This window comes from Dryas octopetala, chromosome 6 (genome assembly GCF_963921425.1).
Source record: "Dryas octopetala chromosome 6, drDryOcto1.1, whole genome shotgun sequence".
NCBI lineage: Eukaryota > Viridiplantae > Streptophyta > Magnoliopsida > Rosales > Rosaceae > Dryas > Dryas octopetala.
The window spans coordinates 3,120,954-3,144,877 of record NC_141371.1 but is presented as its reverse complement, the minus strand read 5'-3'; the positions used below and the strand labels follow the sequence as shown (position 1 = coordinate 3,144,877).

General features: G+C 37.9%; 6 protein-coding genes across 7 annotated transcripts; 4 read left to right on the top strand and 2 right to left on the bottom strand.

Annotated features, from left to right (window-relative positions):
• The first annotated feature begins 1,356 nt into the window (after positions 1-1,356).
• On the top strand, positions 1,357-4,065 carry LOC147281132 (uncharacterized). Its single transcript, XM_086246493.1, has 6 exons — positions 1,357-1,560; positions 2,182-2,403; positions 2,478-2,651; positions 2,749-2,855; positions 2,995-3,311; positions 3,419-4,065. The coding sequence occupies exons 1-6, from the start codon at positions 1,357-1,359 to the stop codon at positions 4,063-4,065; spliced, it is 1,671 nt and encodes a 556-aa protein (XP_086102619.1).
• Positions 4,066-4,744: 679 nt separating this feature from the next.
• On the bottom strand, positions 4,745-5,703 carry LOC147281131 (antigenic heat-stable protein). The gene is made up of 2 exons (XM_086248746.1): positions 5,486-5,703; positions 4,745-5,394 (listed from the first exon to the last, which is right to left on the bottom strand). Exons 1-2 carry the CDS (start codon positions 5,591-5,593, stop codon positions 4,924-4,926), a joined length of 579 nt encoding a protein of 192 aa, XP_086104872.1. The 5' UTR covers positions 5,594-5,703; the 3' UTR covers positions 4,745-4,923.
• Positions 5,704-6,054: 351 nt separating this feature from the next.
• LOC147281130 (Peptide chain release factor 2) lies at positions 6,055-9,688 on the bottom strand. Its single transcript, XM_086246829.1, has 7 exons — positions 9,035-9,688; positions 8,472-8,684; positions 7,861-7,962; positions 7,554-7,691; positions 6,974-7,278; positions 6,696-6,849; positions 6,055-6,597 (listed from the first exon to the last, which is right to left on the bottom strand). The coding sequence occupies exons 1-7, from the start codon at positions 9,668-9,670 to the stop codon at positions 6,457-6,459; spliced, it is 1,689 nt and encodes a 562-aa protein (XP_086102955.1). The 5' UTR covers positions 9,671-9,688; the 3' UTR covers positions 6,055-6,456.
• A 236-nt stretch (positions 9,689-9,924) lies between these two features.
• LOC147281129 (Pseudouridine synthase family protein) lies at positions 9,925-13,098 on the top strand. Of its 2 annotated transcripts, none has more exons than XM_086246831.1 (2): positions 9,925-10,324; positions 11,827-13,098. In XM_086246831.1, exons 1-2 carry the CDS (start codon positions 9,937-9,939, stop codon positions 12,492-12,494), a joined length of 1,056 nt encoding a protein of 351 aa, XP_086102957.1. In that variant the 5' UTR covers positions 9,925-9,936; the 3' UTR covers positions 12,495-13,098. The 2 variants fall into 2 exon arrangements, with proteins under 2 accessions (XP_086102957.1, XP_086102956.1); XM_086246830.1 differs by having other exon boundaries at positions 11,821-13,098.
• Positions 13,099-14,588: 1,490 nt separating this feature from the next.
• LOC147281128 (pyrophosphate-energized vacuolar membrane proton pump 1-like) lies at positions 14,589-19,046 on the top strand. The gene is made up of 8 exons (XM_086248621.1): positions 14,589-14,935; positions 15,906-16,480; positions 16,585-16,964; positions 17,069-17,155; positions 17,367-17,697; positions 17,907-18,317; positions 18,472-18,531; positions 18,646-19,046. The coding sequence occupies exons 1-8, from the start codon at positions 14,707-14,709 to the stop codon at positions 18,850-18,852; spliced, it is 2,280 nt and encodes a 759-aa protein (XP_086104747.1). The 5' UTR covers positions 14,589-14,706; the 3' UTR covers positions 18,853-19,046.
• Positions 19,047-20,346: 1,300 nt separating this feature from the next.
• CRT1A (calreticulin 1a) lies at positions 20,347-23,908 on the top strand. Its single transcript, XM_086248622.1, has 12 exons — positions 20,347-20,503; positions 21,551-21,658; positions 21,770-21,962; positions 22,064-22,322; positions 22,408-22,464; positions 22,560-22,607; positions 22,692-22,778; positions 22,856-22,981; positions 23,070-23,165; positions 23,247-23,324; positions 23,405-23,500; positions 23,605-23,908. The coding sequence occupies exons 1-12, from the start codon at positions 20,404-20,406 to the stop codon at positions 23,614-23,616; spliced, it is 1,260 nt and encodes a 419-aa protein (XP_086104748.1). The 5' UTR covers positions 20,347-20,403; the 3' UTR covers positions 23,617-23,908.
• The last annotated feature ends 16 nt before the right edge of the window (positions 23,909-23,924 follow it).

The following is a 23,924-nucleotide window of genomic DNA, read 5'->3' as shown; positions in this document are numbered from 1 at the left end:
TGCTTTAATATTTTCCCCATTAACATAACAAAGTCCGAGTAGAAAATATAGGAGTACCAACTCATCCTTCATTGTACACAACCTAAATAAACTACGTACGTACAATGCGTTGGAGACTTCGTTATACTACATGCACCTACATAGGATTCCACCTCATACTTCGCTATGTTACTTGATCTATGAATTATATGTCCTTGATTTCTTGATCTATGAATTATGTCAAATTGAGTAATTTTTTTTGTGTGTGTGTAGAAATTTGAGTAATGTGTGTAATTAAATGCTTTAGATATGTGTGGAGTTACATTCATAACACAACAAAAAAATAATATTATAGAATAAAGCACATTGATAAAAAGAAGAAACAATACCATTATCTATTTGTCGATCACATCTCACACTTCTAAAAAATTACATTAGATACAAAAAAATACAAAAAAACTTCAGTCTAACATATAACCGCTCATTGCCATGATATGGAAGGGTAGAAATAAAAGTAATAATCAAACAGGAGTGTTAAAAATAAATTAAATTTCATTATTAAAATTCTAACTAAATGAAGAATCAAGTTTACACCAAACATAAATTCAAACTCAAAAAATCTATTACTCCCCTAGAATTTATAAAATTGATTCTAATAACAACTACGAGAATTTGGTTTAAAGCAAATCTTTAATTTAAAAATCCAAAAAAAGAAACTTAAAATGAAAAATGGGATTTTGTTTTGTTTTTTTGTTTTTTTTTTCTTCTTTAACTAGATGAAAAATCAAAGCTTCTAGAATTTGTTACGTCCCCCCATTTACAAAACGGAATCTAATAACCACGGATTTAGCTTAAACCCAATCTTCAATTTAAAAATCCTCAAATTTTGTACAACAATGAGTGAAAACAGGAATATATATAGACTATAGTAGAGAAAATTAAAATTGAAAATATTTTATTTTTATTGTTTAATTTTTTGTGGAAGCAAAAGTTAAAGAAGGAAAGCAGGTAAAGTGTCCACGTGGAAAAGCATGACCTCATCAGTCCTGCGTCAAAAAGAGTTCCTCTTCCTTCCAAGTTATAACCCAAACTCGGCTTTTGCCGCTGTTTGTCACTAAAAATCCCATTCACACCCGTCACTTGCTCTGTTTCATTCTGTTTCGCTCTGTTTTCGCCGTCTCTCTCTCTCTCTCTCTCTCTCTCTCTCTCTCTCTCTCTCTCTCTCTATGAAATCGAAGGAGTCAACCTATATATAAGCAACCTAAACTGAACAAACCTGAACTGGACTCCAAGTCTCCAACTGGGTTTGGGCCAATTTTGTCGACAGGAGCTCATCCTAAAATATCGGACTAATGAACTAAGAAGAAGAAGAAAAAAATGGTTCAAGGGGTTGTTGTTGGTTGTGGTGGTGGTGGTGGTGGTGATATTAATGGGTGTAGTGAGTTTGCTGCTGCTTCTGAGCAGCAGCTTCAAAAGTCAAAGTCTACGAGGTCTGATGACAATGGCTCTGCTTCTGAGTATAATATCTCAGAAGCTGCAAATAAGAGGCTTAAGCAAGCTCCTTTGGACTCCAATGAGAAGGTTCATTTAGACCTACTTCATTTCTTCTCTTTTGTCGTTTTCTTTCAACCTCTCTCTCTCTTTCAAAGATTCAGATGGGTGTGTCTTCAATTTTGATGGTTTTATGACGTTATTGTTCTTTTGGGGCTTTTTAAATTGTATTGCTTTGGGGTTTGCATGAGATTTTTTGGTTTTCTAGGATTTTCAATGTTCTCTGTTGTTGGTTTTTGTTCATCAAACCTGGCATTTTGATTTCTTTTTCATTTTCTCTGTATCTTTTCAGTTGAAACCATTGAAAAAGATCAAAGAAAATGAAAAGTGATCACAGAAATTTCCATCATATATTGGGTTTCAGGTCTCTGATTTAGACTTTAAGAGAGTTTAATCTCCTTTTTCTCTTTGTTTTTTTTTGCTGTCATTTTCCTTCTTTTGATACGTTGGGCTTTCTTCTAGGCATTAACTCTGGTTTTCTCGATTTTCTTTGATAAGTGAATAATAATTATTAATTGCTATATTAAGTTTCATTAAACTGGTAGATTACTGTTTTTGCAATGTTTTTCATAACAGTGCATGCAGTGACACTACCATTTTGACATCTGTCTATGTTTCCTAACACCTGTTGTTGTTCTGCATTGTTTGTAGGCTCAACTGGCTCAAACTCTTCTAAGCTTAAGTCCCCTTGGTTTGAAACTTGGCAAGACACCCTCATTCTTAGACTTACCAGAAATGGCTGTATCCTCAAGAAATAAGGCAAAGCGTGCTGCAGCCGAAATTAATCATAACTCGGTTCAAGCAATGACTGAGAAAGAAAAATTGAAGGCTTCTAACTTCTGTGCATCACTACTCAAAATTGGTTCATGGCAGGTTGGTAACTTAATCTACTACAGTACAGAAAAATAGATTTTCCATTAGATAGATTCTGATTACAATTTGTGCAGAGAATAAGTCAACATGAAGGTGATTTGGTGGCAAAATGTTACTATGCTAAGCGAAAACTGGTGTGGGAAATCTTAGATGGAGGTTTGAAGAGTAAGATTGAACTACAGTGGTCTGATATTTTGGCAATGAGAGCTGTTATTGAAGAAAATCAACCTGGAATTCTAGAAATTGAGGTTATGCTTCTTTATTATAATGCTCATAAGTCATAACCATTAATTGGGAGTATGCTTCTTTGTCTAAGTTTTTTGTTAATGTGGTGGTGTTTTGCAGTTAAGCCAGCCACCGTCATTCCACCGCGAGTCTAATCCACAGCCAAGAAAGCATACCATGTGGAATGTGGCATCAGATTTCACCAACGGTGAAGCTCTCACTCACAGGTTTGTATTCCAAATTTTGAAATAATCATGAAAAGTTGATATGCAGATTGATATAGTTCCTATCTTCACATTTGTCTGTCCATACTGTTCTAGTAATTAATAGTGCTGATGTATCTTATCTATAACTTTCTCTTTTCAGGAGGCATTATCTTCAATTCCCCCCAGGTGCACTTGACAAACACTATGAGAAGCTCATACAATGCGAAAGCCGGTTTTTAGAGTTGAGCCAAAGACCTTTTCCAAGTCGAAGATCTCCTTACTTTCACTCAGACTTCCACAGTGGAGTTTCAAATTTTTCTTTTAATTTTGATAGACATGGGCAAGAAATCCCCTCAAATTTACAGTTTCCCTATTCATCATGTATCCCGACACATTTGGATCCTACTCAACAAATTCAAAATTATGGACAAACCATCCCATCTCTTAGGGTCCATGATTCTACTTCACCAATATCAGGTACTTATATTGCTTTTTTCACCATCTATAACTTTCTTATAGGCTTTCAACACCTAAAAAAAGCTCTACCCTAATGTTGCTTTCCCAAATATCTTATGATGATATAGTTATGGATTTGTCTTCGCCTTTAGATGAGGTTATTAGCAATCAAGGAGTTGAAAATCCGTCTATACCAGTCTGGGATCAAGGAATAACCAGTGCAATGACCAGTTTTGCAGAATTTTTAGGAAGAAATCAGATTTCAGAGTTGGTTTCTGTTGCTGCAGAAGATCAAGTGAATTCATTCATTTCTTGCCAAAACTTTAATCAAGGAGCAGGACGCCGGAGCCTAGAGTCACAAATGTTGAGTAACAGTGAAAACCAATTGCTGATGAGTGACTCACAAGTTCAGTGTACCAATAAACAAGTTATCCCACAGGTCAACTCACTATTTGGATTTCCAAAGGAAGTGAGTTCTGCAGATACAACTAGGACAAAGCACTATGGACATGAAATGATGGTGACTAACGGAAACTTGGTTTCCATTGCAACTGCGGATGGCCTCCAGTCTCTTCCAGTCAGCTGGGCGATGCCACTTCAATCAGTCAGTTGGGCAATGCCATCGCAACCGGTCAATGGGGTGGTGCTACCTCAAGTTCCTACCAAATACTCGGAGCAACTAGCTGAGAACAACTCAATGCCTTCATCTCTCCCTCCAAATCTAACAATGGCAGACTATGGAACTTTGAGCAATTTGTTCAACCGCTGGACATGAATCACAGAGATGAATGAAAGGCAAATACCTATTGGGGATGAGTGTATATATTCTCAGCTTCACCCGTTGGTTAGGTTATCATGATTATTATTTTTTTGTGTGGGTATTATTGGAGTTTAGATGGTCTTGACACCCCCTCATTTAGTTTGGTTAATAGTCTCCATCCCCATTTTAGTTGGGAAGTTAGTGCTTAGTGATCATTTTACTTTTTGATTAAATTTTCTATAACCTTCATCATTTGTAATGTTTTGTCCAACAATGAAGAGAACATGGATGATCTTGAATTCAAGATCCAGTTTAGTCATTCATCTGAAAAGCTCTCCAATACTGACTTCAAGTAATTGTAGTAACTTGCAACTTGCTTCATCTAATTTCAAGGGAGCTTGTTGTAGCCAATGCTGGAATTCAACAATGAAGCAGCAGCCAAATTTGGAGAAGGGAGGATCCATATTCATTACCAAGTGAGAAGTGATTAAATTACAACCCTTTGTCACAGAGGACAGTGGGTTTCATCTTCTAATTCAAGAATATAGACATAGAAAGGCATACCCAATAAATTGCTGTGTTACACTCTTCCAAACCCAATTCACAGTGTAGGAAATTAGAGAAAGCCAATGTACAAGCATACTCTCATACCTAAAGTAAAAGGTAAAAGGAATGTTCAAGCAACACACAAAACTTGGTAAGCCATGCTGCTAAAGTGGAAATATTGAAAAATGAAGTAAATGGTAAAGTTTTAAGAATAAAAGAGACAAATGGTGCAGGAACTGCAACTACAAAACTAGTCAAATAAATAATTGCAAGATTTGCACCAGTAGCTCTACTGTCATAAACAAGGTGTCAAAGTCTTGAAACTTGTTACTCTTCTGGCACAGCAGGAGGTTCAACATCAGACTTGGTGGCTGCAACTTGATGGTCATCTCCTCCTTGTCCTTGAGCATTATTTAGTTCACTGAAACTCCTTTTCTTCAATGCCGAATTCGACCTCTCTTTTTCATGTTCACTTGCTGCTTCTTTTCCTTTTCCTTTCCCTTTCCCTTTTCCATTGTCTGCGGAGTTTTCTTTGGCCTCCGGAGGAGGAAACAGAGGAGGTTCGCGGCCACTTAACCGGCAAAATACCCTTTCAACAGTTTGGCTGATTTCCTTCCCCAATCCATTGTTGTCTAGAATTAACTCCCAAACGGACTTGGAAGCCTTTTCAAGCACTTGGGTTTCAAGCTCCTGCCTCAGAGCATCAAAAAGCTCTCTTTTGGTCTGTTTCTCTGCCCCAGGAGTGTTGAGAACTTTGCTCTGTTCCGCCATTTTAATGGTCGTGTTCTTAAGCTCTTCCTGCGACACCCATTAACCATTAACATCACACTATACAAACAAACAAATTCTGCTAAAAAAAACATATAGAGAGAGAGAGAGAGAGAATTACATTGGCTTTGAGCTGATTGATGATCTTTAACCTGAGAGCGTCAATGGTGCCATCGTTCATTAACGACTCTAATACGTCTTCCGGGGTTATCACCGAAGAAGAATCCATTATTGAATTCTCCTGCAAAACTACAATCGCGACTCTCAACCCTCTCAGAGTTGCAAGCCCTAATACTCCGATTCCGATTCCTCTCTCGCGCCTTCTCTCTGCAAAGCCCCAATTGCAAACTGATTTATTATTGAAAAAATCGTTACGTTTTGGAAAATTTAGGTATATCCCAAGAATGGGCTTCATTATGGACCTTCACAAGTAATTCGGCCCAAAGGCCCACATAATAAACGAGTCCTATGGTTGCCGGGAAGGAACCTAAGATGTTTAGATGTATTTTGGTATAAATTTACTTTATACCACATATTCCTTTACACATATTGAAACAGGACAACACGTAGAGAACCCATAAATCATTTGTTTCTCTCTCGTTTTTTCTTTCCTTATGATATTAAGTTTTTTTTTTTTTGGATAAAAAAAGCAGCATGTCTTGCAGCACATTGTTAGTGAAACATGGTTAATGTGGATATCCAATATATTAACATTTAATACTGACACATATTTCTTATTTTATTACAACATCATATTGTTACCAAAACTGTCAGATATCAAAGAATATTATAATGTACTTGACATCCTATCCTTTCCCATGCACTAATTCTTGAATGACACATGTCCTATGCAGCATCCTCTCACAATGAAGTAGGTCCTATGTATTGTGAGTCTCACCTCATTCTGAGAGGATGCCCCAAAAGGCATGCCCCATGAAAGAATCTTTCCCTAAATTCATGTTTCCTTGCATGGATCATCATCAGGGCTGATTGATTTGCATCAAATGACTGAAATCTATCACAAGTTTGACGTCTGGGCATGCTGCACACAGGTTGATCATTGCCTAAGATACAACAGATCGTGCTCAGAAGCTACATTTTAGCATCCTCTTCATCTTTATCCAAGGAAGCTGATAAATAACTCAAGATGAAGCCATCTAGATCTCCCTCAAGGACAGAATCAGGATCTGAGACTTCATAGTTTGTTCGAAGATCTTTCACCATACGATATGGCTGCATTAGAAGTAGCAACATGAAGTTAGTGTGACTTAGGTTATCAATGGTATTGAAGACAGGGATAAGAACTGTGTACTGCGAGCGCTAGACCATACATGGAGCACGTAGCTGCGTATCTGGCTGCCCCATGTTATGTCGGTAAGAGATTGTGAATACTGTGCATTCATCTGAGTCTGGCGTGCCATCTCAAGCTGGTCTATTCGCGACTGAAGAACAGCCATTGCAGAAGCCTTATTCTGGTGTTGTGATCTGTAGATAAAAGAAAAATGAAACTCCATAATTAGGGTGAAAAATGACTATTCCTAGTTCCAAATATAAAGAGAATAACATGAGAGAGTAGAGTTGCACACAGATATGTGGGTTCCTTTCATACCTTTCATTTTGACAAGTGGCAGTAATTCCTGTAGGAATGTGAACAATCCTCACAGCACTATCAGTGGTATTAGCATGCTGGCCTCCAGATCCCCCAGAACGAAATCGCTCAATGCGCAGATCAGATTCATTGATTTGAACGTGGTCAGATACATCTCCCAGGATTGGAGTCACAGCAACAGCGGCAAACGAAGTATGCCTGCGCTTGTTACTGTCAAAAGGCGAGATACGTACCAACCTGTGCACTCCTACTTCTGCTTTGGCATATCCAAAAGCATATTCGCCATCAACTTTGATTGTTGCCCGCTGCAAGAACAGATTGGTCTGAAGTCTGAAAACTAGCACTATCGCCTTCTAAACTTCTAATTGATAATGCCATCGAAAACATAAATTGCAGAGTGCATACCAATCTTTAGTTTAAAGGCTTTACTGGTGTTCAATATAAAATGGTGGGAGGGTGGCTGATCACATGCTTGTGACATGCTGATTTTTTACTTTATTGGTTAAATAACTACTACAGATGTTTCAAGGATAAATTTGACCAATAAGAAGGATCAGTAGATGATGGTAAGAAGGTAAACCTTGATTCCCGCAATCTCGCCAGGCATTTCATCCACCACAGTTATTTTATATCCACGTCGTTGAGCCCACATTTTATACATCTGCATGACCATTGCTGCCCAGTCCATGCTCTCTGTACCCCCAGCTCCTGCTTGAACCTAGATTACATAAGAGAAGATCAAAGGGTTTGGTTGGCATACAAACTATGGTTCACCATTATAACACATATGATTAGCAGAACAAACCAACAAACTATGGGCCACTACATGTTTCGAAGAATATAGGAAATTTTGATGCAGAAGAACCTAACGAATATATCAAACAGACCTCTATGTAACATGAGCAAGGATCGTGCTCCCCAGCTAACAAAGCTTCAATCTCTTTCTCCTTTGAAGTTCTTCTCATCCTAAGTAAAGCGTTCAAGGATTCCTGCAAAGGAGAATCCATATAACTAAAAAGCACAATGCACGCTGTTCTTAAGAAAATTTCTTTGAAAATAATAAATACCTTATTACTTAAAATTAACTTATGGCGATTCAATATCTAACAAATTTAATTGTTGCTTCTTTGCATTAAGGTACACTGATAAATTAATCAAAGATTAAATAGAGAAGGCAGCTGTTGCATCGATCTCTAAGCAATCTTACCAATTCTAGATTGTCCATTAACGATTTTATAGCTTTTGTTTATATGCATGTCAGTATCCTATTCACAAACACAAGGATGACCTACAACTACAAGCATGGACTTCTCCGCTATTTGTAAATGACAAATTCCGTACTAGTTTAAAACTAAAACCAGTTCACAAAGCAGAGTACATCATAAATTATATCTACAGTGATCAGTGAATGAATCATCAAAATGCCGCTATTTGTTCAAGATGGCACAAACCATGAAACAGAGTGATAAGATGCCTATGAGAAGTATTGAGGGCCCACCGATTCCAATTCTGCATCATTCTCTTCACGAGCAAGCTTTATCATGTCTACATGCTCAAGCAATTCCCGCTCAAATGCCTTCACTTCTTTCATTTTACCCATAAGTGAACCATGCTCACGGCTTATCCTCCCTGCATGTACAGGATCATCCCAAAGGTCTGGCCTATTCAGCTCCACTGATAACATATCTAACCTAATCACCAACTTCTTCCACTGGCATCATAAACATAAAATTGTGCTTAAAAATTAAGCTGAAATAGGTCATACACAAACCCAAAAAATTGATTCAGCATTTATATGCAGACATTGTAACAACAATTATACTTCAAACTCAGCTTAAACTTCCTAAAGAAAAAAGGCTCAGCTAAAATTCACAACAATACAAAACAAAGTTACCAAACGAGCCAAATGATTGAATCCCCATTATAAGCAACAAAATTATGCACCAAATGAAACTCATAAATTGCAGAAGAATGATAACAGTCAGTCATATTCTATAATGTATGACCTGATTGATTAATGAGCATACGAACTAAATAGAATGATATCATTTTAAGTAGTACCTTCAGGCGTTTCTTAATCAAATGAATGGATTGGGAAATTGCAGCAGCGTGACTCTTCCAATCACTCTCATCCTCATCCAGAATTGCCCACTCACTAGCAATGATTCGATCAACTGTAAGCCCATCACAGGTCGACGGCTCCGTAGCAGCCTGAGTACCAAACAAGCAAACCGAGCTACAAGGCACGAGACCACCATGCGACCCATATAAACTTTTCACCATTGGAATCCCCAAACTTGAAGAAAAGCTTTGTGAACCAACTGAGACTGAAGACAAGGGACTACAATGAGACCCAGAAATATATTTCCCGAAAGCAACATACCCAGAGCTTAAAGCCCGAGGCTTGGAGCCCGAAACGAAGCTATATCTTGAAAAGGTGCGGTTTTGGAGAGACCCAGATAGGGTTTTTGAGGTTTTAAATGAAAATGAAGAAGACCCATAATCCAAAATCCTATTGTTTTCAATTAGATTTGAGAAATTTTGAGGTTTGGAGGATTTATCTAGATTTCTGGGTTGGGGTTCAGATAGAGTAGAGAATAGTAGAAAGGGGACAAAGTGGACTTTGGCTTTCGGGTTTTGGGAGACAACCACCCAGGATCTACTACTTGCTCTTTTTCTAAACATGAAAGATGACATTTTTCTTTTCTAATTTTTTGATTTCTAATTGGGAAAAAAAGTATAGAAGAAAAAGAATATTTGTGAATTTATTTTTCTGATGTTGGAGTTTGGGGTTTAGCAGAAACTCAGATTTTCTTCATTAGGGTTTTAGTTCAGTTTTGAAGAAGACGACGATTCCTGTCGAAGTCCCTTGTTTCAAAACGGTACCGTTAGTGGACAAAACGGTCTCGTATTTAAGCAAAACGGTCACGTATTCATCAAAACGGTACCGTCTGTTGGTAAAAATGCCCTTCCCTCGTCCTCTTCAACCAACAACTGTCTTCTTCACCCCAAAATCCCTCACCAGATTCCCCAAAGCCTTCGTTTTTCTCAGCCACAGCTCGACCACCATGCCAGACCAACCTGAAGCCACAAAACCCACTTCCCAAAATGCCCTCCAAACCCCACAAAATTACCCTGTGCCCCTCTCCCCACCTTTTCCACCCATCTCAAAGCACATCGAGCTAGCGAGAGCCATGTCTGCCGCTTCCAAATCCAGCCTCTTTTCCCTCTCGAGAAACGACATCGTTTATGAGGACCAGTGGCTCATTGTTGTCAACAAGCCTCAGGGGGTTTACTGTGAGAGCGTGTTGGAGTCTGTCCCTCAGCTTCTCTGTGACTCGACCGAGGCAGGTTAGCTCTTTTTTGAGACTGTTTTGGATTATTGGGTCAGCATGTTGTAACTCGCTGAAAGTTCAAAACTCGTACGCGTCCGAGTTAACTCGGTACATTGGGAAGATGACGCGGTTCGGGTTCTGCTGCTAAATTCTAAATTATATAATTATAGTAGTTTGTACCTTGTAGTAATTGGATCAATATGCTAATATATGTTTTACTAACATTAAGTGTTTTTTTTTTTTTTGAAACATACTAACATGAAGTTCAAAGTAAATAGAGGTCTCCAAAATACCATATTTGCATGTAGTTCGTGTTGAAAATAATGTGGAGCAATGTCATACATCGAAAAACTAGAGCTTAGCATATGTGCTTATAAATCTTGGGCCTCTCCACTCATTGCCAATTGGTTTTGGGTTAGATGTTCTAATTCTATTATGGTATCAGAGCTTGGTTATCCGCGTGTAAGACCCAACGGCCACACGTGCTCCCACGTCATCCAATACATTTTGTTCACGTGTAAGGCTCAAAATATCGCCACACGTGCGGAGGCGTGTTGAGAGTAATGTGGAGCAATGTCCCACATCGGAAAACTAGAGCTTAGCAATGGGTCTCTCCACCCATTGCCAATTAGTTTTGGGTTGAATGCTCTAATTCTATCAGCTCAATGGACATAGTTGGGTTTTTATCAGTTGGTTTGAATTATTTTTTAGATTATTAGGCTCAAAGCCTCAAAGGCATCATCTTTATCTTATGCTGTTAGTAATTTACTAAATAAATGAAACCTTAAATTCAAATGTGCTATGAATTTGGTTGTGTTTCACTGATGCACACATTTTCTCTTTATGTTGGTTTGAACTTTTAAATGTGCTTCTCAGCAATATGAGCTTCCTTTTCATTGGTCAATCTACAAGAGTTTATCAGTGATGTACTTGCTAAACAATTAATGATTATTTTTCCTAGAAAAGTCACTTAAATGGAAAACTCTTAATTATTAGGTTCATCTGTGTTGTTTGAGGAAAGGTGGCCGGGTGTCTGAATGACTCTTGTGAGATACACTAATAATGATTAATGGATTTTTGTCGCTTCAGTCTTCACTGCATACTGAAAGGGAGAGAGTGAGCCACGGGTGTGTCGCACGAACAGTCTCAAAATGTCTTCAATCTTTGAGTAAGTTAAAAACAATGAACAATCTTTTGGACCTGAGATGGTTCAAGTCCCTTAGATAGGGTTGTATAGTGAAAAAGAAGATCCATGTAATTGATGCTTTTTCTCCTTTTTTTTTGCTGAAAATTCGTGTAACCCATCCAATTAGTTGGGATCAAGGCTTTAGTCAAGTTCTGTTAATTCTGAAAGGTCTAATAGCCATAATCAAATTCAGGACAAGCTGTATATTTCATTAGATATGGGAGTGCTGACCGCGTAAACCCTGTAATGGACAGAAAATAAGCTTTAAAGGAGTTCAGTGTTTGTTAGAGTCTTTCTTGAACATTGATCTGAGTTCAAATTATCAGTTGCAGGGACCCAAGCCAACCCACCAGAGCTCCATCTTGCAAACCGACTTGATCGTGACACTAGTGGACTAATGGTAATAACCAAGTCACATAAGGTAGCTTCCAAGTTCGTGAAGGCATTTACAGATCACAAAGTTTCCAAAACATACATTGCACGCTGCATTGGTTCAGCTCCAAAATGGGAAAGAATTACCCTAAAATCAGGTCATGGTCGGTCAAAGTTTGGGGCCTGGCGAGTGTATGCTGCTTCAGACATAGGCCGGACACTTCCAGGTGGATCAGTAGTCAAAGACATGGAAACATCGTTTGAAATATTGTCAATAAATGGACAAGGGAGCTTCAAAGAGCCATCTGAGTTTAAGAAAGATGAAAAAAATATTGTAGTAGTTGAAGAGAAAGCTGTAATAGATACGGACACAAACAAGGATGAGATTTTGGTAAGAGCACGTCCTCAGAGTGGACGAACACATCAAATCCGCTTGCATTGTCAGTATCTTGGAATTTCCATAAGAGGGGATGTCAAGTATGAGGGTGTCTGTGAATGGAAAGGTAAAACTTATGAGGGCCATGAACTTCATGCAGAGAGCTTGTCTTTTGAGCACCCTGTTACTGGTCTTCCAGTAACGTTTCGAGCACCTGTACCCTCTTGGGCCAGCCAGGCTTTGCAGCCATAGTTACTTTTAATGGTTCTCAGTGTTTAATGTCCGTGTTTGAGAAGATTGATCTCCCAAATGATGGTTGGGTTTCATGCATAAAAAGAAGAATCATAGCATGGAGTTCTAGTGTTCATCACTGACTGCAGTTAATTCGATCTGAAGGGAGCTGTATTTTCTGGATTTTGTCCTTTTCAAATCGTCTCCCACTTCAAAAAGGTTTGATACTGAAAGCAAGCAGGCAGAGGTCTCCGGTTCCCCCAACAGCCTTCTCCTCACCATCAGCTTCTTCTTATGTTCAGCTGTCAAAAAGAAAAAGTCACTGAAACAATGATTTGGGAAGAACAATGAGCATTGAAGGAAATCACAGAGCAGGCATGATTATCAACCACATTTGATATTATTTCTTATTTAAAAAATTAAAGTCTATGAAATGATTTGGGTTAAAATCCTTGCAGCAGTTTTATTTGATCAGACCGAAAGTATGTTTGGGATCCAAATGTCATGAACTCTTGTAAGTAACAAATTGCAAGGAAAATCTGTTATGCCATGTTTTCTTCTCAATTTGCAATTGCTAGCTTCTTTTAATGGTGATAAAACTTCTGTTCACTTGGATATGTGTATAAAGCTCGTCTCATATTTTGTCTCAAGTGGACATATCGTCGGTGATATGACAGTGTCATTTATATCATTGTTTAAGCCCTGACGTTCATTGTATTTTCAATTAAACTAAAGTTAAAATTAATGTTTTCACATTATATGCATCTGCATGTAATGCTTCGGAAACAACAATTTCAACTTTGACAATAACACTTTCCATGAAGTTTACAATCTGTTTTCTTATCCTTTGATCTTCTACCTGAAAAATTTCACCATTTATATGACTTTTAGTTTGCACAGTATTCTCATTATTCTACTAATAAAGAAACATAGAGTGTTCACGAAGGTAGAATAGTCTAAATTAGTAGGTTCAGCAGATGAGCTGCAAGTGCAATTCTAAGCGTGTAGAAGGGAAAGAATGCGTGGCAGACTCATCTTGTCTTGGTGACATATTAATATATTATATTGAATTTTTGTTTTAATAATTTGGAAACGCAAAGACTTTAAGGCTAGTGGGTTAGTTGGATTAGAATCAAGTGCGGTAAACGTGGTGGTTTTTGATAGAATAGATTCATAGAATATCAAGATAGTTTTCCCCTAAGCATATAATATTATGATTTTTTTCTTTTACCAGGAATATAACTCTCTCCCATCAACATATATATAAAGGTCTCCTAATAAAAATGAGATTTCATCTTAGACTTCTTCTACCATAATTGAATAAGCTCCCATTTTCCTAATATTAAGAATTTTTTACTGTGCAGTAATGAGAATGACAATGCACAAGTTTGACAATAATCTTTAAATGTATGAAATTTCATGTTGACCAAAAAAAAAAATGTATCAACCTTCAAGGCTACGAAAAGGAACATTTCAATGATGTTGACTTGTTAATTTTTTTTTTCCTTGTTTGGACAAATGTTTCTTTACTGCAATTTGAATTCATCTGGAATTCAAGTTAGCACTACATGATACATTAGAAACAATTGCGTAAAGATTATAAAAGCTTCCATAAGAAAATTGGTAAATAAGTAAATAACCCTTCATTTTGAATTTGTTTAATACACCATCAAGTTCAACCACAAACCGTCATGAATTTTGATTATTCTCTCTCCTCTTAGCCACATTTACTTGAATCCTAAAATGGCTGTATGTTGAGATTTAAAATAACCAGAAATACTAGAAATGATGGGATAATGAGACTTTTAGGCCTACTTTAAACAAAAAATAAAATAAAATTGTCATTTACTGAGTCATTATTGAGTTTTGTCTTTATCAATCGGGGGTGATGCTGATTAGACCAGCTTTTATCCATCAATAGTATAGTACTATAGCCCACAAGGATCAAGACTGCTCTGACAAAACCTCTACCTATTACTCAAAACAACCAGTTATACTCAGTCCAAGGCTAGTTAAAATCTTCCACAAGTCCCACCTGTCTTTCAAACCAGCTAGCATTATAGATTGAAATAGCCGTGCAATGCAAGGCCACTAAGATATCATTTGGAATCTTATCTTTGACGATATATATTGCAATTCTAGTTTAAGAGGGTGCACTTAAAAACCCAGTTTTTTTTGTTTTCTATATTTGCTCAGAAGTTTAAGAAACCTTTTGTGTTTCAAGTTTTTGGAAATGGTTTTGCTGAGTGAAGGCCTAACTCAGGTTCTTATACCTGTGGCTGCCTTTGTTGGGCTTGGATTTGCTCTGCTTCAGTGGTTTTTGGTCTCAAAGGTGAGGGTCTCTTATGGCTCTGGTGAGGAAAATGGCTATAAGGACAAGTTGATTGGAGAAGATGAAGAGGGTATTGACACTTTTGAGGTTACCATCAAGTGTGCTGAAATTCAACATGCCATTTCTATTGGTGAGAGCTCTCTCTCTCTCTCTCTCTCTCTCTCTCTCACACGCACACATACAATTGTTTTACTTCTTTTTTTCCCCATTGTGTACCAGTAAGCAGCATGCATCCTATAGACTAAACATGTCAAATTTATGAAACTTTTCTATGAGTAATCATGTCAGTGAAGGATAATTTCGTGGTGTGTATCACACCCTGAAAAGAATAAAAGCTGAGTTCTTGCAACCCTTTTGTGACAGAGAAATTTTGTCCTTCTAATCTTCATTTTGCTTTTTTTTTTTTTTTTTTCTCCTTTTATATTTGTATATAGTTTTTTTTTCTTATACTCCGAAATATTGTGTGTACTCTTTACGGTTTTGGATGTATACGTGGATATGAATTTCTACACTTCTAAATATTCTATTCACTCTATTGATTTATGATCTTTGAGATGACCCCAGAAACTTTTAAAAACAGTAGACAAATTGTTTAAGAGGAAAGTTCCCTAATTTGTCTTTTGGTTTATGTTCTTTTTGGCCATACTTTCAAGTCTCAATTTTTTTTTTTTTGGCTCACTATGCTTGTGTGTGTGTGTGTGTGTGTGTGTGTGAGAGAGAGAGAGAGAGAGAGAGAGAGAGAGAGAGAGAGAGAGAGAGAGAGAGTGGGTGCTGCTTGAGTAGACACAAAAACACATATAGAGAGAATCATGGATTAATAGAACTGGAATTGGAAAACAGAAAGGGAGCGTGTTAAGAGGGAATTTGTTCTTGTATACCATATGTTAATTGGCTATTATAAGTTTCATGTTTCATTATTGTGTACCCTGGAGTTTGGACCCTCCTTATGTTGATGCAGACAATTCCAATGTGCAGTTATACATTAATGCATTGAAAATGCAGTACTAAACCATGATACAAGTGTGTATTATATAAGATTGGGTTAAACTTTATTTGACTCTGATAATGTAATCTAACTTTGATCTATATAATGTTCCTAGGGGCGACATCTTTTCTATATACCCAATATAGATACCTCAGTGTCTTCGTGGGTGTATTTGGTGTCATCATTTTCCTCTTCCTTGGTTCAGTTAAGGGATTTAGCACCAAAAGTGAACCTTGCACTTATAACACAGGGAATATGTGTAAACCAGCATTAGCCAATGCCTTCTTTACTACTATTGCCTTCTTGCTTGGTGCTATTACCTCAGTCATCTCTGGTTTTCTTGGGATGAAGATTGCAACATATGCCAATGCTAGAACAACTCTAGAAGCAAGGAAGGGTGTTGGGAAGGCTTTTATTACTGCTTTTCGTTCTGGTGCTGTGATGGGATTCCTTCTTTCTGCCAATGGCCTTCTGGTGCTGTATGTCACTATTAATTTATTTAAGCTGTATTATGGGGATGACTGGGAGGGACTATATGAGTCAATTACTGGTTATGGCCTTGGAGGTTCTTCAATGGCACTCTTTGGAAGGGTTGGGGGAGGTATATACACAAAAGCAGCTGATGTGGGTGCTGATCTTGTTGGGAAAGTTGAACGAAATATACCTGAAGATGATCCGAGAAATCCAGCTGTAATTTCCTACATCTCCCTTTGAACCCTGTTTGATTGCTCATTTCTTTTAGTTTTGGGTGCTGAAATTTGATTAGTTTCACTAATTCTGTGTTTCTTGTTCAGGTTATTGCAGACAATGTGGGTGACAATGTAGGAGACATTGCAGGGATGGGATCTGACCTATTTGGATCTTATGCTGAGGCATCTTGTGCAGCATTGTTTGTTGCATCTATATCATCCTTTGGTATCACTCATAATTATGCAGCCATGTCCTATCCTTTGATTATAAGCTCAATGGGGATTGTGGTTTGCTTAATAACAACCCTTTTTGCAACTGATCTCTTTGAAATTAAGAAAGTGAGTGAGATTGAACCAACCTTGAAGCGACAACTTCTTATCTCAACAATCCTAATGACTGCTGGGATTGCCGTGGTCACTTTTGTAGCTTTGCCATCAGAATTCACTCTCTTCAGTTTTGGGACCAATAAGACTGTCAAGAACTGGTATGCCACTTTCCAACCCTAACTTCTCCTTCTTTCCCCAGGCATATTTAGTTTGTTTTCCCATGATATTTAATATTGTTATTTGAATTACATGTGGGCTGCAGGTACCTTTTCTTTTGTGTAGCGATTGGCTTGTGGGCTGGTCTTGTTATTGGGTATACCACAGAGTATTACACTAGCAATGCTTACAGGTGAGCCATATTCTTTATGGTTAATATTATTATGCATTTACTCTCTCCTAGTCTTCATAATTATTGTGTACATTAATTTCGATCTTGATATATTGATGTCAACTCCTAGTTCTACTGCCTAGTCAAGTGAACTTATTCAGATGTCATTGCCAGAATAAATATTGTACTTAAAATCAAAATTCTGATGCTTATTACCATGTTCGATTTGCAGTCCAGTGCAGGATGTGGCAGATTCTTGTAGGACTGGTGCTGCAACAAATGTGATTTTTGGGTTGGCTCTGGGTTACAAATCAGTCATCATTCCTGTATTCGCCATTGCATTTTCCATATATGTCAGCTTTAGCTTGGCTGCTATGTACGGAATTGCTGTGGCTGCTTTGGGAATGCTCAGCACTATTGCCACTGGTCTTGCAATTGATGCTTATGGCCCCATAAGTGACAATGCTGGTGGCATTGCAGAAATGGCTGGGATGAGCCATGAGATACGTGAAAGAACAGATGCTTTAGATGCCGCTGGAAACACCACTGCTGCTATTGGAAAGGTGAAATTTCTTCTTCGTGTCTATGGTATTTCCATTAACTTGTCTATGCCAAATAAAATTGATGGTTTACTGCAACATTTATAATCTCATACTGCTAGTAATAACTTTCTCAACACTCAGTTACACATAACCAAACGAACAGTCAGGAGAACCAAGTATTGATTATGTATCGCTTCCTTCAATTTGACATGTTTACCTTTATGTGTCAGGGTTTTGCTATTGGATCAGCTGCTCTAGTTTCTCTTGCTCTGTTTGGTGCCTATGTTAGCAGAGCAGGAATAGAGACCGTTGATGTGTTGACACCAAAAGTCTTCATTGGCTTGCTTGTTGGGGCTATGCTTCCATACTGGTTTTCAGCCATGACAATGAAGAGTGTGGGAAGTGCAGCACTCAAAATGGTTGAAGAGGTTCGTAGACAATTCAATACCATTCCAGGGCTCATGGAAGGAACAGCAAAGCCAGATTACGCAACATGTGTTAAGATTTCTACCGATGCCTCCCTCAGGGAGATGATCCCACCAGGTGCTTTGGTCATGCTTACACCACTCATCGCCGGGACCTTCTTTGGAGTTGAAACTCTTGCTGGGATTCTTGCTGGTTCACTTGTTTCTGGCGTGCAGGTAACCTTTAGCCGTAGATTTTCAATTCTTAGTCTTCCTGATTCTGCATTGAGTTTTCCATGATCAGTGTTCTTTAACTATGTAAAATCTCTAGTACTTCAAATTCTTAAGAAGGCCGATCCATGATCAGTGTGTCCCGTTTTTTCCTTCATAGATTGCCATTTCAGCTTCCAACACTGGTGGGGCATGGGATAATGCAAAGAAATACATAGAGGTAAAGCTTTTGTTCTTGCAACTTTTGATTTGATCATACTGCTCTAATAGTCTATGTTTTACTTCATTCTTGACTGAACTCCAATTTTTTCATTCTGATTTCTTGTTTTTGCAGGCTGGTGCTTCTGAGCATGCTAAATCACTGGGTCCGAAGGGTTCGGATCCCCACAAAGCTGCTGTGATAGGTGACACAATTGGAGACCCCCTCAAGGACACTTCTGGTCCTTCACTCAATATTCTTATCAAGCTCATGGCAGTTGAGTCCTTGGTGTTTGCTCCATTCTTTGCAGCTCATGGAGGCCTAATCTTCAAATGGCTTTGAAATGGAGCTCTGTAACACAAACCATGTTAACTTTGGTATACTGGTTTAGCAGTAAATCTCAAATGGAGCTTCACTCTAATTACTAGTTTCATGATGTGAAGTAAGAGCTATATGGATTTTCTAATTCCCAATTTTACTAGAACAAAATAATGTATATGTATTGCATATATATATATCCCTACTGAATTTTGTCACTTCTTGAATGTCTGTTACTGTGCCATAAACTTTTGAGGGTTCAAATGGGTTCAAGACCAACATGAACCATATGTGCTTCGGTGCTCACCTTCAAGGCTTCAAGGTCAGGCCATGGCCGGCTATAGTAGTGAATTATAATCCACTCGGTGCTCTCTTACCCCTTTGCCTATAATTTATAAATTTAATAATGTGGTTTGAGTAGCTTCCAATCCAAGCATCCAAAAATGCACGGCAGAACAACAATTAGTGCCGGCCCACTATAAAGAATTCGTAGATTTAAGCCTGCCAACATTTGTCTTATAGTATGGAATTAAGTGCATTTCCAATGTTTTTGTCCTAACTCCTAAGCAACTCACAAATCACAGTGCGAATATTTTAGGAATATCCATATCAAGTTATAGAAAGCTAATTTACTTTTCATTCAATGCGTGACAATTGGATTGGCACATCTTTTTATTTTGTTTTGTATCTTTTTGTATAATAATTATCTCTTATCAAATAGTCTAATATTATGTTCTCCAACACAAATCATGTTCAAATTTTTTTTAAAAAAAATGAATGGATATCGACTTATACACACAATGCATTCGGCATTTACATTCGAATCAGAGAATTTCTAATTACATCTATATCCAGATGAATATCAAAAAATATATACTTATTATCTTTAATGCAGACCTACTATATACTGCATTTGTGTGATCCAGATCAAGACCTCATTTTTTTTTCGGTTTCAGTGGCCAAGACTTTATACGTAAGACTTTCACATTCATGTGTTGCACGAACTACTATGATTAGATGCTCCATGGCAGTCCTCTAAGTAACTGAAAACGGTCCAATTAAGATAATTAATTTAATATGAAAACCCTAGCCCCTTTGCCCTTGGTTCTTCACAAGGGGCTGAATTAGTCCTATATTAGCTTGACCTAATCCCAACCTAATATCCTATTAAGTATTAACTATTAAGGAAGTTTCTAGAAATCAATACAATAAATTCAAAATCTATCAAAAGGATAATGCCTTTCCATAGTTGCATAATTTCATAGTTGTACCACCAAACCATTCAGGGGTAGTTCCGTCAACGTGACTCCAACCAACGTGTCGCATCCAATTGCCAGAGCCTAAACTCACGGAGGGCCCAATCCCAGGACGCCACGTCACACCAATGACAAGCCAAGATGACGTGGCGGGTACCGATTCGTCCATGTCATCTACAAGGAGTCTAACGCAGGCTAAAACCCATTTTTTTAACCACAACAATTAAAACGGAGCAAGTAGACCTTTATATAACAGCCTCCCAGAGAGCGAGCTCTCATACTCACACTCTGTAGCTGCAACTCCCTCAGTGGTGAAACGATGGCGTTTAGGGTTCGAAACTCGAACTTGCTGTCCCTGGTCCTCCTCTCTCTCCTCGCCATCGCCTCCGCCAAAGTATACTTTGAAGAACGCTTTGAAGGTATACACACATATATATATATATATATATATCTCGCTCTGTTTAACACTCTGTTTCTCTAAGTGTTTGTATAAGCGTTCAGTGTTTGGTTGCATTTTCACTGGATTAGGGTTTTTAAGGTTTATCGTGCGATAATTGCGTTGATCGAATGTCATTTCTGGAGGATCGGTGTTGTTTATGATTTTGCGATTCGATCTGATCGTTTTTTGGGTTAATGTTTGTTTAAAGGCGCTAGTGTGAGTGTGAATTTGCTTTTTGGAATAGATCTGTAAGAAATTTGAATTGTTGTTTAATTTTGAGCTTGATTTGTGGTTTTGGTTGTTTTCCTAAGAAAAGTGTTTGTGTATATGTGTATGTATGTGTGTGTGTGCGCGTGTTCTATGTATGTGTATATGTATTTGGACAAGATGATTAGTGAAGTGCTTGTAGATACGAAAGTAAGCTTTAGGGTTTTTTGCTTAAACCACTTCTGGGTTTATGCAATCCCGGCCATACATTGTAGGGGAAATGTCCCATTTCAGATGCTTTGGCTGGGGGTTACATCATACATTCGTGAAATACAGAGAACAGAACATGCACCCGATATGAATTGGAACGGGATTAAAGCTAAATCATACAAATGGCCTTAAAATTGATATTCTAATAATAAGTGAATCTATGTTGCGCATTCTGAGTTGGTAAGACTGTATAAGTGAATAAGAAAAGTTGCTCTGGCTATGGATTGTTTTGAGGCTTTGTTTCCGCTGTTGGACTTGTCAATTACCTACTGAATAATGTTGACTCTGTGCCTTTGTCTCATTGATAATTGCTTTTATCATGAACCAGGTTCAAAGCTTTATGTCTGACTTTTTTCCATATCTGAAGAGTCAGCTAGTATAAAAAGGGTCTTTTAAAAAAGAATTGAAGAAGATTATTTCTATTGTGCATGGCATGTTGTGTGCTTCTCTGGTTCCTTACATCTTACTGTTTCCAGTCATCTTTTGTCCTGTTTTGTTATTCTGATTCCCTTTTCTTTTGTTTCTTGTACTATTTGGAAAATACTAAAAGATGGTTGGGAGAAGCATTGGGTTAAATCCGATTGGAAGAAAGATGAGAACCTTGCTGGAGAGTGGAACTTCACCTCTGGTAAATGGAATGGAGACCCTAATGACAAAGGTATTCTCTTATAACCAATGCTGTCTCTATGTGTTTATGTTTACAGATTTTTTACTGTGTTCCTTGCTTGTACTGGTGGCCATTTTCAATGACTGATATATCTTGATGAAGGTATCCAAACAAGTGAGGACTACAGGTTCTATGCCATATCAGCTGAGTACCCTGAATTCAGCAACAAGGATAAGACACTAGTGTTTCAATTTTCTGTGAAGCATGAACAGAAGCTTGACTGTGGTGGTGGCTACATCAAGTTACTCAGTAGTGATGTAGATCAGAAGAAATTTGGTGGTGATACCCCATACAGGCTAGTGTTATCCCCTTTTGGTCTGACTATTTTGTTTCTGTATTTCATTTTTTTTTTTGCCTTAATTTGCTGATTTGGGTATATAATTTTGTTGTCTGCAGTATCATGTTTGGACCAGATATCTGTGGATACACCACCAAGAAAGTGCATGCCATTCTTAACTACAACAATACAAATAACTTGATCAAGAAGGATGTTCCTTGTGAGACTGACCAACTCACTCATGTGTATACGTTTATCCTCCGCCCAGATGCTACCTACAGCATCCTTATTGACAATGCAGAGAAACAAACTGGTAGTCTCTACAGTGATTGGGATCTTCTGCCTCCAAAGAAAATCAAGGATCCCGAGGCCAAGAAAGTAATTACTTAAATAATTCTTGGATCTCAATAAAGTAATCATGACTGGAAGTTTTGAATAAGTATTGACTATGTAATTTTGACAGCCTGAAGATTGGGATGACAAAGAATACATTCCTGACCCTGAAGATAAGAAGCCAGAGGTAGTCACCCATGATATATACAACTCTTCTTTTACTTTTTCTGTTTTCTACTTACTGAAGGTACAACCTTACTGACTCTTGTTGTCTACTTGTAGGGGTATGATGACATTCCCAAGGAGATACCAGACTCTGAAGCCAAGAAGGTGGTGATTTAACTTCTGTTTATAAAAATATCACACATATTGAAGAGTATTCTTGTTGCATACTGATGTGTCTTGGTTTTTCAGCCTGAAGATTGGGATGACGAGGAAGATGGTGAGTGGACAGCCCCAACCATTGCCAACCCCGAATACAAGGGTGAATGGAAGCCAAAGGTTTGTGGAATTCTGATTGAATAATAGTTTGCAGTGCAACTTTTAAACACTTCCTAATCTGATCCTCTACTATGCAGAAAATTAAGAACCCCAACTACAAGGGCAAGTGGAAGACACCATTGATTGACAACCCAGACTTCAAGGATGACCCCGAACTGTATGTTTACCCCAATTTGAAGTACGTCGGAATTGAATTGTGGCAGGTAATTTTGTTTGTTACCTTCAAGTTTGCTAGCTATTTTCGCTCCCACGATACTCAAATTCTGATGAGAAAGATGTGTAATGTGCCAGGTGAAATCTGGAACCCTGTTTGACAATATTTTGATCACTGATGAGCCGGAGTATGCAAAACAGCTGGCTGAAGAAACATGGGGCAAACTGAAAGATGTATGTTATCTAATATGCCTTTGCTTTAGCTCTTTAAAAATTGTTCTTTTAGATGTCTGATTGAGTTCCATGCAATTTCAGGCTGAGAAGGCAGCATTTGAAGAGGCAGAGAAGAAGCAGCAGGAGGAGGAATCAAAAGCTGATCCAGTTGATTCTGATGTAAGCGTAAAAACTGCTGCCTGAAATTATAGATCTTTCATCTTTGTCTGTGGTCCTAAGAGTGTCAACATGTTTTGCAGATTGAGGATGAAGAAGAAGATGCTGACACCGATGAAGTGGGAGATGAATCTGATTCTGAATCTAAACCAGACACAACTGAAGAGGCTGAAAAACATGTTAGTTTTCCTTTTCCTTTTCCATTTGTTGTTAATTGACTAACCATATTACTCGGTCTGTTTATTGATCATGGTGTCTTGTCTCTTGTGCTTTGTATTTTCAGGATGAACTGTAGGGAGAGAGCACTACAAAGTTCTAGAGATAAGCTTGGGCGTTAAGCACCAATTTTTTTTTTTTTTCCTTTTTTTGGTTTTTATTTTTTAGCTGTAGGAGCTGTTAGAGGAAGATACTGCTAAATGTTGCATGCCAAACTGCTTGGCTGATGATGTTTTAATCTCATTTGTCTGTTTGAGGAGCCATTAGAACAATGATGAGATATGTTTTTCAGCCCATTAGAACAATGATGATGAGATGTGTTTTTCATAATCACATTCAAGAAAATAGTTTCAAACTTTTGAGCTGCTGATGATGCCAAATTTTCCA

What these genes read in the sequence shown, in the direction of transcription:
- LOC147281131 (XM_086248746.1), bottom strand. Translation starts at nt 5,593, where the DNA reads ATGGATTCTTCTTCGGTGATAACCCCGGAAGACGTATTAGAGTCGTTA. An exon ending in TCAATCAGCTCAAAGCCAAT is followed by an intron (nt 5,395 to 5,485) that starts GTAATTCTCTCT and finishes TGGGTGTCGCAG; the next exon opens with GAAGAGCTTAAGAACACGAC.
- CRT1A (XM_086248622.1), top strand. Translation starts at nt 20,404, where the DNA reads ATGGCGTTTAGGGTTCGAAACTCGAACTTGCTGTCCCTGGTCCTCCTC. An exon ending in CTTTGAAGAACGCTTTGAAG is followed by an intron (nt 20,504 to 21,550) that starts GTATACACACAT and finishes AAATACTAAAAG; the next exon opens with ATGGTTGGGAGAAGCATTGG. An exon ending in AGGGTGAATGGAAGCCAAAG is followed by an intron (nt 22,779 to 22,855) that starts GTTTGTGGAATT and finishes TCTACTATGCAG; the next exon opens with AAAATTAAGAACCCCAACTA.
- LOC147281130 (XM_086246829.1), bottom strand. Translation starts at nt 9,670, where the DNA reads ATGTCATCTTTCATGTTTAGAAAAAGAGCAAGTAGTAGATCCTGGGTG. An exon ending in GCCACTTGTCAAAATGAAAG is followed by an intron (nt 6,850 to 6,973) that starts GTATGAAAGGAA and finishes TTTTATCTACAG; the next exon opens with ATCACAACACCAGAATAAGG. An exon ending in TACGCAGCTACGTGCTCCAT is followed by an intron (nt 6,598 to 6,695) that starts GTATGGTCTAGC and finishes CTTCTAATGCAG; the next exon opens with CCATATCGTATGGTGAAAGA.
- LOC147281132 (XM_086246493.1), top strand. Translation starts at nt 1,357, where the DNA reads ATGGTTCAAGGGGTTGTTGTTGGTTGTGGTGGTGGTGGTGGTGGTGAT. An exon ending in GGTGAAGCTCTCACTCACAG is followed by an intron (nt 2,856 to 2,994) that starts GTTTGTATTCCA and finishes TTCTCTTTTCAG; the next exon opens with GAGGCATTATCTTCAATTCC. An exon ending in TTCTACTTCACCAATATCAG is followed by an intron (nt 3,312 to 3,418) that starts GTACTTATATTG and finishes ATGATGATATAG; the next exon opens with TTATGGATTTGTCTTCGCCT.
- LOC147281129 (XM_086246830.1), top strand. Translation starts at nt 9,937, where the DNA reads ATGCCCTTCCCTCGTCCTCTTCAACCAACAACTGTCTTCTTCACCCCA. An exon ending in CTGTGACTCGACCGAGGCAG is followed by an intron (nt 10,325 to 11,820) that starts GTTAGCTCTTTT and finishes TCAAATTATCAG; the next exon opens with TTGCAGGGACCCAAGCCAAC.
- LOC147281128 (XM_086248621.1), top strand. Translation starts at nt 14,707, where the DNA reads ATGGTTTTGCTGAGTGAAGGCCTAACTCAGGTTCTTATACCTGTGGCT. An exon ending in TCAACATGCCATTTCTATTG is followed by an intron (nt 14,936 to 15,905) that starts GTGAGAGCTCTC and finishes TAATGTTCCTAG; the next exon opens with GGGCGACATCTTTTCTATAT. An exon ending in ATGATCCGAGAAATCCAGCT is followed by an intron (nt 16,481 to 16,584) that starts GTAATTTCCTAC and finishes TTTCTTGTTCAG; the next exon opens with GTTATTGCAGACAATGTGGG.